Source organism: Schistocerca piceifrons, chromosome 2, assembly GCF_021461385.2.
Source record: "Schistocerca piceifrons isolate TAMUIC-IGC-003096 chromosome 2, iqSchPice1.1, whole genome shotgun sequence".
Lineage (NCBI taxonomy): Eukaryota > Metazoa > Arthropoda > Insecta > Orthoptera > Acrididae > Schistocerca > Schistocerca piceifrons.
Window position 1 is genome coordinate 932,247,382 of NC_060139.1, and position 13,806 is coordinate 932,261,187.

The 13,806-nt window shown below is 37.5% G+C and overlaps 1 protein-coding gene across 1 annotated transcript; it reads left to right on the forward strand.

Annotated features, from left to right (window-relative positions):
* Nucleotides 1–670: 670 nt before the first annotated feature.
* On the forward strand, nucleotides 671–12,409 carry LOC124776737 (immunoglobulin-binding protein 1). Its single transcript, XM_047251857.1, has 3 exons — nucleotides 671–905; nucleotides 2,201–2,937; nucleotides 11,999–12,409. The coding sequence occupies exons 1-3, from the start codon at nucleotides 789–791 to the stop codon at nucleotides 12,204–12,206; spliced, it is 1,062 nt and encodes a 353-aa protein (XP_047107813.1). The 5' UTR covers nucleotides 671–788; the 3' UTR covers nucleotides 12,207–12,409.
* The last annotated feature ends 1,397 nt before the right edge of the window (nucleotides 12,410–13,806 follow it).

Sequence of the window (13,806 nt, forward strand, 5' to 3'; positions counted from 1 at the left end):
AGACTCCGAGAGCCGGGTAATCAGCGCGTTTTACATGGTTAAGTAATGATCAGTGCTCTGTCGTGACGCCAGAATGTCTTGCACTTCTGTAGCCATATCTTCAATGAACGCAGCAACTACATAAGTGAACTTCGTGTCATCTGCAGTTACGTGCGCTAGCACAAACTCACTTTCTAGTTGCGCAGACTTCTGCTCGGGATTCTCTTGCCAAAACGGTGACGACTTCACTGTCACGCGATTAACTACTGCGCCACTAGACACGTCTACAGTTGATGATGGATCTGATATTGTGGAGCTTCTGTGGACTCGGAGGCGGGAGATGCGCGACGTAGTTGATGCGAATGTTTGTACTTAGCGGAACGCGGCACGATACAAGCGTCAGTGGCCACCAGAGATCACGTCGGGGTCACCAATTGCTGCGTGGCTAGATAATTAGCATTATTAAAATATCAAAACTAAACCGTAGTACGTACGACTCCGTTAAATAGGACATTCAACGATAGAATAAAACATACATAAGACAAAGAGAAAACATAAGTCAGTGATTGCGCCGAACATAATCATTAAAACAGTCATCACTTCCGCGTAGCATTACACTGCACATCGGTATAAAAGCATGTAAAATTTCTTGCGAATCTGTTCTAACCTCGTTGGAATCAAATTGAATGTTATCGCAGACGTTCTGCATGGAACATCGCTGGATTGTTGTTATTTTGAGTGTATAAGTCACTCGTTTGTTTTGGGAGTGTTCGAGGTTTTTCTACGACGTATTTTGTGTCCAATCTTCAATGGCTAATACCGACGATCATGAGTTGCGACAAGTATCCGAAATGTTTGATGAAGGTCTTCAAATTTACAAGAAATTGGACAAAATAGACGAACCAACGAATAGTAGCTCAGTTCAGGTAAATACACATAAAACAGCTTTTCTTATTTTTTTTAGCATTTTAAGCCCATCATATCATCGTGTATTCTGAAAGAAACAACAGGTCTTGCGTATTACCTTGCCGCGTTGTATGTTTGAGCGTGGTGAAACTAGGTATCTTATGTACAGGTGAATTGTGATTTATTCGTCTCATAGTGTGCATACGCTAATGATTTGATTAGAGTACATGAAACATGTCAAAAAGATATAATACAGCTTCATTTCTATAAAACTATAGTTAAATAGTGGCAGAAGTATTTCAACATTAATGTGATGTTTCTGCGAAAAGACAGCTACTTTTACTCAACAAGATTAGTGATAAACTACTACATCCCGCTCAGATAAAATGTTCATCCTTAATGAAATCTTCACCCGAGTTTCAGCACCCCTGAAACAGAGTATCATGTAGCTTTGTTTTCGCTGACTCTAGCTTCGCACTCAGAACGTTTTTTTCCCTTTGAGTTTATAGTAAATTTTCATACCCATATACTGAGAGTGAGCAAGCATTCTAAATTGCTACTTACAAAGACGATAATACCATAGATATGTGGGGAAGGAATGTTCAATGATTGAAAGATTTTTAAATAATAAGTTACATGATTGTCTTGGAGGTACAGCATATGTTTCTAATTATGTTTTCTGCTGTTTCATTGTAAGCAATATGTTGCTAGAGCTTCCCCAAAACAGAATGCCGAATCTTATAACTGATTGGATGTATTTATAATATGAAATTTTCCTTGTATCCATGTCAGTGGCACAAGGCAATTTTATTTACTACACAAATGCAAAGCTACGTAATTTGTTGAATAGATACTCCTAATTAAATTCTTATCGAGTTTTAATCCTAAGAATTTTCAGAGAATTCATTCTTCTAGATGTTGCTTTCCTTATGACATATTTTAATTTCCTGAGATTTTGACTGTTTTGATCACAACTGGATCATATAGGTTTTTGGGAAGTTTTTGGTTAACCACTAAGCTGAAACAATGTTTTTAGATAATGTTTATATTCATCATGCTGACAAGGATGTTTACTGCCTCATAGTCTTCAATTTATACAGACGTATCATCTGAAAATAAAACCGACGTGGCATTTATGTGGATCGGTAGATTATTAATGGAGAACAAGAACAAATAGGTTGTAGAATACAGCTGTGAGGGACATTGTTTTACTGTTTACCATTTGGAAAAAAACAATTTGCTGCATTTGAAGAGACACACTCTCTTTGTTTTCTGTTGCATAAGGTAATTACATCCACACTTGTTTGTCTTGCAGAGCCTCATCAAGAAAGCAATGCATATTCTGGAGGATGCTACAAGACTGATATCATTAGCAGGTGTTTTTAGTTCAAATGAAGCTTTGGAAGAAATTGCTACAAATGATATTAAGTACCTACTCTTACCGGCACTTTTAGGTGGTCTGGCTTTGAAATTGTGCGTGGACGACCGCCTAGAAGTCATTAATACAGCAGAAGTATATTTTCGTGACTTTCTTACACGATGCAAGGACTATGGTGTTATTGATATAGAAGTACCGCAACCTTCACAACAAGATGATGACAAAGTGGTCTCGCCAGTTGGGCCTCACTCAAGTAATCTCATAGACATGGCAATCAAGAGAAATACGAAACTCCAGAGGTATAAAGAGCAGAAAGAATTACAAAAGAAACTGGAACTTCTGGGGAAGGAAATGGAACAAAGTAATGTAGACGAAGAAGTGAAGCGTAACTTTTACATAACATTGATAAAGTGTTTTGCTAATCAGGCTGTGGATGAGCTGAATAATATTGAAATGGAGAAACCATTAATTGCACACATGGCTCAAGTCAGAAAAGGTGCTCCGTTAGGAATTGAAGAGGAGAAGTCCAGAAAAGTGCGTGCTCCTCAGAAGCCACTTAAGCCCATAATTATCACAAAAGACGAAGTGCAGAAGAAGGTATTTGGAGCTGGGTATCCCAGTCTTCCCGTTATGACGGTTGAAGAATTTTATGAAAAGAGAGTCAAGGATGGAGAGTAAGTTGCACTATTCTCCATTGTACCATACATCTTAGATCTTTAGGAGTGCATTAAGAGTTCATTTGGTAATGTGCATGTTTCCCTCCCTTCTGTCTGTGTGTGTGTGTGTGTGTGTGTGTGTGTGTGTGTGTGTGTGTGTGTGTGTGTTTTCTTTCACAATATTGCCATTCTGTTTGGTCTTCCAGATGCCATATTACCATTTGGAAAAAACAAAAAAAAAAAAAAAAAAATAGGTAGTTGTCTGGAGATTTACAGCAATTGTTGGGTAGTGTGTCTAGTTTTTCTGATCAAAAGTGTGTTCCTGGTTACACATTTGAGTCTAGTGAATAACCCGGGCAATCATTCTTTTCTTTGTAATATAATGTTTTATGTAACATAGAAACCATTTGGAATGTTTTTGTTTATATGTTTTAGTTGCAGATGACAATTGTGTCTGTTGTTTAGCTCGCAATATGTTATTTATTTCTTGTGGATTGACTCATGTAGATGATGATCCATTCAGGAGAAATATGTTTGGAATTGTGTTGTGTGCTAGACCTACATGTGCCCTTTTTCTGGAGTTGTGATGAGACTGAACTGTAGCATACTCCAATACCTAAGTTAGTTTGGAAGGTTATAGCTTTCTTGTGATGTGGTTAGTCCAATGAAAGTGTTGTGACAGTAGTATCATAGGAAATAATGAAGTGTCCAATTCCACCCATCTGCTTTGACCCATGTCGCCTGAAATATGGCAGAAACAACCATACACTACGACTCCAATATGGCGCCTATGACGTCATTACGTAAACATGACAACAAACACCAAAATACATCGAAAAACCAACACACACACACACACACACACACACACACACACACACACACACCTTCCACAAAATACCTAATCAAACTAACGGGACAAGCGTGGGAAATTGGGGTTTTAGGGTGAGGACAAACTAAATATAAACACACGTCACTAAACCAAATGACAAAAAAACACTAAAATAACAAGACCCCATAACCTTCCCAAATTTCACTACACACAAAATCCACTGGAATCAATCACTTCCCTTGACCTATATAGGTCAACAGAAACAACCGATACCACACTAGGAATCTCAAAAATTTCACCACCACAACATTTAATCCTACCACAAAAAACACCTAGAAAATCAAAATAGGAATCGAACACTTCCCTTGACCTATATAGGTCAACAGCAACTACCGATACCACACTATAAATATCAAAACTTTCACCACCAGCACGCTTAATCCTACCACAAACAAAAAAAAAAGCAGAAAATCAAAATTGTAATCGTACACTGCCCTTTCCCTGTTATCCTTACGACATATAGCCGTCTCTGGTCAGAGACGCCTGAACTTAAGTAAGCCTCATTTCGTCATGACACACTGAACACTTCACAACTTCAGCCTACAGGCCGAATAGCTGAAGAAATTTTATTAGAGACAACGGACTGTCCCCCATCATTGCCGACAACCAATAGCTGTTGACCTTGTCAGTCATATCCATACCTACCAAAGACATAAACAAAGCAATTTACCAAAATTCACGCACAATGAACAGAAAAAAAACTACAATAACGTCGACATCACAAAACCAAAATCGTTAACTAACTGAAAAATATTCCGCTGAAAGCACAATCACCACCGATACCACACACTTTGCAATGCTACAATGCAAGTGAACCCCATACACCACATAACACGCTACCCATAAACACACCACTAGAGAGCACCACTGATCACATTCAAAACAACACCTACAAACACGCCACTCTCACAAACTAAACTCCGTGCTGTTGTGACGTCACACACCACAACAGCCTTACATCACGTGTCAAAGCCGACGGGTGGGATCGGAAGCTTCCGTCGCCCCGTTTCATATACCTTACACATAACTACATTTATGACACTATTCAGAAAGCCTGTTTTTTTCCACTGTGGTTTAATGTTTCCAGCTTTTGGAACGTTTGAAGGCATTAATAACAAGAACATTCCCTGCCATATATTTCTGGAGGTTTTATTAGTTCATCAGATTTTATTTTGCTGATGTATTTTTGTTGTAGTAACCTCAACCGTGGGTTTTCTCTTGAGGCTCATATCTCTGCCTTGTTAATGACATGAATGGTCTTTTGCCATTGGATCTTGTTTATAACTAATCCCACACATTTTCCTATGCAAGCTGTTTCAATAATTAACACGGCATTTGTCATGTGAGGTGTATCTAATTTAGTCAATTTTTTTGTGGACTTCCACTTCAGTTACAGTGAAGCTACTTCAGGTTTTGCACATGAATGGTAACAACATAGAGAAAGAAGCAATAAATAAATCATTAAATAAATGCTAATCATTCTTTGAAGGAAAAATAAACATTGTTGGAGGGATAGTATGTTTCCCATATTGAATGTTACTGAGGTCCTTTCTGTTTGTATTAGCATTAATTATCAGAGCAGGAATATTGGGAAACTGACAGAATCATTTGTATTAAAGCAAATGTAAATGATATCAGAAATTGAATGAAACTATATAGTTCCAGAGACCTTTTCATGTCTCAAACATCATGATGTATATATGCAGACTGGAGCAATGAGTGAAAATCTGTATTGAAGCCAAGATGTTTGAGACTTGAAAAGGTCTTTTGAATAGTTTCATTTGATTGAAGCACCTATGTCTGGGTTTCAGGCAGGACCCCCATTTTGTTTGATGCTATTCAAATAGAGTTGGCGAACCTCTGCAGTGCTGTTAAAGTTTAGGGGGAATACCAAGTGGGCTCAGTTGTGAATGAGAATTTGTGTAGAGGAGGGAGGCATGCTAGTGTAGTCCATGCAGTTGTGCAAAGCCACTGTGCGAGGGTGGTGTGGTGGTTAGGTTCACCTGCCTACTGAGCAGGAGACCTAGATTTGAATCCTGGCCGTGGTACAAATTTTTATTTGTCACTTTGGTCTGAATATACAATTCAGGGTCCTCTGTTGCCAAGTGTCTCGTGTTTAGTGAATTCACATGACTGGAAAGATGAAACCATGCTTCATTATTCATGATCTAATGGAAAGGATCTAACAAGCAATCATTGATGTCACACAAAAGCCACATGCAGTGATCTACATGTTTCTGTCATCCTCCCATAATTGCTGCAGACCTGTTGCACGATATGGCTTCAAATTAAGACTTCTCAATACCCGCTGGCAGCTCCTCCTACTTACATGCACCTTTCAGACCAGTTTCTGTGTAGACTTCTATTGGCTATGAATAATTCTGTGGCGAATGTCTGCAATACTTCCAGTATGCGAATTGAAGGAATTCTTTGTCAATTTACATTTTGCACAGATCTGTATGTGCACCAGTTTTTATACAGACTCTGTATTGCTCTCTTTGCTGGTAGTATTTACCTGGATGCGTAATACTGAAAATTTCATGAGTTTCAGTAATCATACATGTTTACACATATGCTTCCACAACTTTAATTCTTTCTTCTATCTTGAAAGTAATTTTGTAGGCCACAAAGAGAAACGTCTAACTTCACTGATGAAATAAACTGAAATGCTTAGAGAAAAATGCTAACAATAGATTATTGCATAAAACTGTCGATTGTTGTAGCTATTTACTCTGTTTCAGAAGTCGAAATATTGCATTCACTTTCAAAGGGCGGCGATCTACTTTTAACTGTGCTACCCTGTATATATTATTTCAGAAGTGATTAGTACCTTGCATTATCACTGGATTAATGTTTAGTTTCTAAATTACTTTTGTATCTGTTATATAAGTAAGTTGAACAAATGGAAGGAAGTTCAGGGTTTTAATCTAATTTATGGTAAGGTTATAACTGAGCACAAACTTTCTTCAAAGGATCCACTCCAACACTCACTGCAATCAATTTAGAGAACTTGGGGAAACCTAAAGCTGATGGTGTAACAGACATTTGAGCTTTGCTGCTCTTGGATAAACACTCATGATTTTACCAGTGCATTAGCAAGCTCAGTGGAAAGTATTCCATTTCATTCCTAAGGGAAATGTTCCCATGAATTTCACATTTTTTAATCCAGTGTGACTAGAAAATTATTGACTCTTGCCAGCCTTTATATTTAAAACTTGTGCCGTATGCTACACTTCTCTGTAGTTGCACAGTCCATGACCTAGCTATGTGAATAATTTATAGTTGTACGTAACTGAAAACCTTTCTGTCAGATCAGCTTTTAATCAAAAAGCATTACTTAGTTTTGTTTCCAGGAAAAGTTTGAAATCAATTATATGTGCCATTATTACTCATTAGCTTAGTGTTTTACTTTGAAATTTAATGAATTTTTCATTGAAATAACTGTACAGTAGAATTCTGTTCGAAAATTGTAATACAAATCTTGTGAGAACCTGTGCTCAGAAATACACTTACACTTATTGGGATGCGATAGAGAATTTTGTGGTATGGTTTCACTTTTACTTACTGTTTGAACAGATTGCTCATCAACTACTAGATTCCCTTTTTTGTTTTAGTTTCCAAGAACTAACCTTTGGATTGGGGCCAGATTTGAAAATCAATTTTCATTTCACAATAGCTATACCTTCCTAAGTGAGTTTTTTCCTCCTGTAAATGACTGTTTTGTGTTTAATGGATAATTTATTAATAAACACTAACCTAAGAACATTAACATAACTCTTGAGCACCAGCAATATAATTTTCAACTGTACCTCTGATTACATAGATATGAGTGACTGGAAGGTGATGTATTTTCATGTCACGGTAACACCAGATATTATTTTGCAACAATAACATTATTTTTGAGTATAATAGTAATGCAAATACAACTCAGTTTCATATAACATTTGATGTAGAATCTAATGACTTTAGGATGTGTAGTATTGTGTCAGGTCTAAAAATAAAATATCATTAGATTTTGCACAATGTCTTTCAATCATTGTAGGAAATTGTACTGTGGAAAATAATCCTTAGCTGGCCATTAACAATTCTAGGGCCCTCTGTCATACAGTCTGACAGAAAAACAACAATAAAGTCTCCACCAACCATGATTCTCCAATTAACTCTGCATAACTTCATTAATACTATTTCTAACTGCTTTATGAGTCTTAGGATACTTCTTGCGGGTGGGCTGTAAACTGCTAGCACTACATTTTGCATGTTTTCTAACCCATTATTGAGGCACAACTGTCAAAAAGTATGCTATTACTGTAGTTTGCACCCCCCCATTCCCTCCCACAAACTGTCACTCGGTATACACCACAGTTAAGAGCACATACTAATCAGCCTTGCCTGTGGCTTACACAAACCATATTTAGTAATAAGTATCACTTAAATGAAATGTATGGGAAAAATTCGGAGTAGGTATTAAAATCCATGGAGAAGAAATAAAAACTTTGAGGTTCGCCGATGACATTGTAATTCTGTCAGGGACAGCAAAGGAGTTGGAAGAGCAGTTGAAGGGAATGGACAGTGTCTAGAAAGGAGGATATAAGATGAACATCAACAAAAGCAAAACGAGGATAATGGAATGTAGTCGAATTAAGTCGGGTGATGCTGAGGGGATTAGACTAGGAAATGAGACGCTTAAAGCAGTAAATGAGTTTTGCTATTTGGGGAGCAAAATAACTGATGATGGTCAAACTAGAGAAAATATAAAATGTAGACTGGTAATGGCAAGGAAAGCATTTCTGAAAAAGAGAAATTTGTTAACATCGAGTATAGGATTAAGTGTCAGGAAGTCGTTTCTGAAAGTATTATTTGGAGTGTAGCCATATATGGAAGTGAAAAATGGACAATAAATAGTTTGGACAGGAAGAGAATAGAAGCTTTCAAAATGGTGGTGCTACAGAAGAATGCTGAAGATTAGATGGGTAGAGCACATAACTAATGAGGAGGTATTGAATAGAATTGGGGAGAAGAGGAGATTGTGGCACAACTTGACGAGACAAGTTCTGAGGCATCAAAGGATCACAAATTTAGCATTGGAGGGCAGCGTGGAGGGTAAAAATCGTAGAGGGAGACCAAGAGATGCATACACTAAGCAGATTCAGAAGGATGTAGGGTGCAGTAGGTACTGGGAAATGAAGGAACTTGCACAGCATAGGGTAGCACGGAGAGCTGCATCAAACCAGTCTCAGGACTGAAGACCACAACAACAACATGGGAAAAACTTCAAATTAAAGAAAACACTGATGAACAACCACTGGTCAAGTGAGCACTTTTCCCTGCAGACTACTTGCCCCAGTAAGTGTTCTACGTAAACACATATATTTACATGTTACATATGTTCTGGAAAAATTCCCATTTGGGGGCAGAAATCCTACATACCCTCGATTAAAAGAGAATTGCTAAAAAACTTTGGAGTTAAAACTGCTTGACCTGGTATCCAGAATATGTGAGACAGGCGAAAACAGACAGACTACAAGAAAATACAATATCCCAATTCCAAAGAAGACACATGCTGATACATCTGACCAAACTATCAGTTTAATTAGTCATTATTGCAGAATACTTATGTGAACTATCTGCAGAAGAATGGAACAACTAGTAGAGGGCAATGTGGGGGAAGGTAAATTTGGGTTCTCGATAAATGTGGGCACATATAAGGCAATAATGACCTTCTGTTGGTAAATGTGTGTGTGTGTTTTATTGGAGTACGCACACGTGTGCGTATGTGTAGACTACAGACAAGGAGCATGGTACTCCTCCCCCCCTCCTGAGGTTGATACGACTTTCTACACACTTTGTGTGAAACTGTAAACAATGTGTTCTGTATTGGCTGTAGGCAGCTATATGAACAATTTGCAGTATGTGAGTGCTCTGAATGGGCGATATTGAGTATCAAGCAGAGTTTAAGTTCTTCTAAAAATAGTTGATGGCAACCAAAATTAATATGAAGTTTGTAAATGTGTATGTTGACTCTTCTCCTTAAATTTCCACCATGGAGAAATGGGCTGCTGAGTTTGAACAAATCATGAAAGTGCCCAAGATGATCCACATGAGAACACGATGAACATCAAAGGTCGTAGAAAAAGTGTGGGCTATGATATTGGAAGAGCAGGCTGTGAAGGTGTATGAAATTTCAAAGATTGAAGGGATTTTTAAAGACTATATTGGCTCTGTTTTACCATGAAGAATTGCATGTGTGAAAGCTGTGTGGGAGTTGGGTACCGCACCAGCTCGACAATTTGTGGACAGTGTTTGGCATGATTTTGTAAAAATGAAAGTGATTTCCTACAACAGAATGTGACGGATGAAACATAATCAAAATAACAGTCAAAACAGTGGCAAGAAGCTGATTCTTCAGGTACAAAGATGGCAAAGATGATGTCATTCAGGAAAAGTTGTAGCATTGGTGTTTTTGGATGCAAAAACAATTCTTTTCAGTCACCACCTTCAAGAAAGTAAAACAATAATTGGTAAATATTACTCTAACCTTCTAATGGATCTGGATATAAAAAATTGTAAAAGATACATACGGTATGAAAGGAGAAAACTCATATTTCACCGGGACAGTACACCTGTCAACAAAAGTATCTTGGGAATGTGAAAAGTAAGGGATCTGCACTAAGAAGTGTTGCAACATCCACCATATTCCTCAAATTTGGCTACCGCAGATTCCATTTCTTCCCAAAACTCATTGTCATCATGGCTGGTCAGCATTTTCTTGTCCAACCAAGAAGTGATTAAAACTGCATATCGTACTTCAGCAGGAACTTGACACTGATGGAATAATCTTGCAGTAACGCTGTTAGATGAAGTATACTAATATTAAAGGAGATATGTAAAAGTAAAAGAAGGTTTTTAAAAGGTAAATTCTCGTTTTCATTATGAAGGTGAGAACTTTTCACATCACCCTTGTAGCCTGTCCCCCATGTTATTCAGTTTGCAAATAAAGCAAGCAGTAAAAGGAATTAAGGAGAAATTCTATGTCATATATAGAAGTGGAGCATGCACAATAAATAATTCTGATAAGAAGAGTGTATAAAAACTTCTGAATTGTGGTGTTACAAAAAATGTTGGTTAGATTTATGGAATTACTAATGAGGTTTTATTGGATTCAGAAGAAAAGAGCTCTACAGCCCAACTTGACTAAAAGAATGGGTAAGTTGATAGGACAAATCGTGAAGCATAAAAGAACAGACAGCAGGGCAATTTAGCAAAATATGATGGCTGAAAATTATAAGAGCGAGACGAAGGCTTGAATACAATAAGCAGGTTCAACTGGATGTAGGGGGTAGTTGTTATGCAGAGATGAAGTATTGTGGAGATCTGCATCCAACCAGTCTTTGGACCCAAGATTTAAACAAAGCTTATGTTATTGTTAATTCTACAAACAGTAAAGGAGTTATTACTACATTACCACAAACGAAACTTTGTTTCATCTATCAGTTTCATTAAAAGCAGACAATTTATGGAATTTGAAACTTTTTGCTTGGATTCCTTGCAATTAGAGTGTACTGAAAAGTCATTATACAATAGACAACTTTTGTAAGCTGTCCAAAGTGCGAATTGAGAGGACAGCTACTTTGAGAGACATACATTCTGCAAATCACTATGAATCTGGTTAAAATGTGTGTGTTCCCAAACTGTTGTTATGTCATTAAAATGTGAATTTGAACAACAACAAAAGTGCATATGCTGTGTTCTGTGCTGTCCAACACTGGATGAGTGAGAATGCAAATCATTACAGAAGGTGTCTAAAAAGTTCAGTTGTACTATCGGATAAGAATCCCTTAACTTCCACTCTTCCCCCTGCTTTCAGTGAAATGTTGGGAAGCAGTGAGATGATTTGTCCTGCTAATGAATAGTTCCCATTGTTCCTTCGCAGAACATTATCATATGTAATAAATAGATCACAAATCATACGTATTTTACTTTCTATATGTACATTGTACAGCAGCTTATTTTTGCTTGTAAGGCAGTCAAAAGACCTGCCTTGCAATGGCCTGCCTCTCTCTCTCTCTCTCTCTCTCTCTCTCACACACACACACACACACACACACACACACACACACACACACACACTTACTTGCATGTACATGTTATTGGACCTTTGTACATTTACCATGGTTTGTTTTATTCCAGTTTCCCTGATCCTACCCAAGCAAAGGCTTTAAGCCTTCAAGACATGGCTGCTAGAGAGAATGCAAATGAACTGGCGGAACAAGAAGAAATGAAGAAAGAACTGGCAATAGAGAAGGACGAAGAAGAAGCATTGAGAAGAGCAAGAGAATGGGATGAGTTCAAAGATGAGCATCGTAGGGGGTGGGGTAACAGAATGAATCGCAGTTAAGATAAAGCATTGCTCTGAGCCAGATGCTAAACTTCAGGATTTGCTGAACAGATGATTCAGGACAGCATATTGATTTGTGTACATTGTATGTCCAGATGTTTCTTTAATAAAAATGTCTAGGTGGACGATGAAAAAATGCGTGTGTGTTTCCTAAGCATGGAAGGTTATATAATAATTGAAAATAAAGTAATTGAAAAACAAAATAACGTGGTTTATAATGTTCTATGTAATTGTTACCATGCCCTATATATATGCTTGTGTGGATGGAAGGAGAAAAATTTGCAAAGAGGTTCTTTCTTTGTTTTCTAACATTTCAAGAAAGATGAAATTGAAAGACAAAATAGTTTTGTATTGTTTACGACATGTTGTTTTCCCTTACAAGCCTGAAACATGATTGTGATAAGTGCACACACGCAGTCAGATGTAAGGTGAGTAACTAGAAACTGAAAGTGAGTACTAAGTTACAAATACACAAACCAACAGTCAGTATACATAGTAAATATTAGCATTGAAGTACAAGGTTATTATGAATGAGTGAAGCAATTTCACAGATTTGCTGTAGCTATGTTATTTGACGTATTGTGACATGCACATACATAGAACATACAAAAAACACAGAAAGAAAGCTTTTTTTACAAGTGCTCCATATGTGCTCTGCTCCCCTACTGATCTTGCAGATATCTTGTCAATAATCAAGTTCTTCACATGTTTGTCATGGCATGTCTTTGTAAATCTGTTCAAAATCACTGTTGGTGTGAGCTTGCAGTTCTGATAGCTTTGTTAGTAGAGGAAGCCTAAACATCAAGTCTTTCACATAACCCCACAGAAAAAGTCACATGGAGTTAGGTTGGGAGAGTTTAGAGGCCATGATATGAATTACTGATCAACCCTACCATGACCAGTCGATTGGTTTCTTAATTATAAATTTATGAACATTATTACGGAAGTGGGGTGGAGCACCATCCTGTTGGTAGATGAAGTCCATACTGTTGATCTCCAGTTGTGGCATGTGGCAATGTTCCACCAGGTCCAGATATATGTCAACTGTTTTTTCACTCACTGTAGGCCAACCTGTTGATTTCCCTTGCAGAAGCAATGTAAAGCTTTAAACTACGCATGCCTTCACTGAGTGGATTTGGCAATTGGTGGATTTTTGTAGAACCTCGTTCTGAAGTGTCATTCATTGATGTGAACACATTTCAAGCACAACATATGTTTTGTCAGTGCCTGTCACCATCTTGCCTCACTGCTCACTCCTGCACTCTCAGAGCAGAAGTCTGAAGTGTGGTTACAAATATACAAAATTTGAATTTTTTTGTGTGAGTGTTGAGTTCTCTAACAGTATGTCAATTAATGTAGTTATAGTGAATATATGAAATCACTCCAATCATTTATAACAACTTTGTACTGTGTACCTCCCATGCTACTTACATACCTATACATTTATGAAATTTTGTTGTGTGTTCATTGTGGGTGATAAGTGTGTATCACATCATTGTTGCTGATTTTCATAGAACTTGATTTGTTGCAGAGTCCATCCTGTCACAAGTGCCTAAAACACAAGAAAATCCCTTCTTGACTGTGGTTTTAGACTTAATAT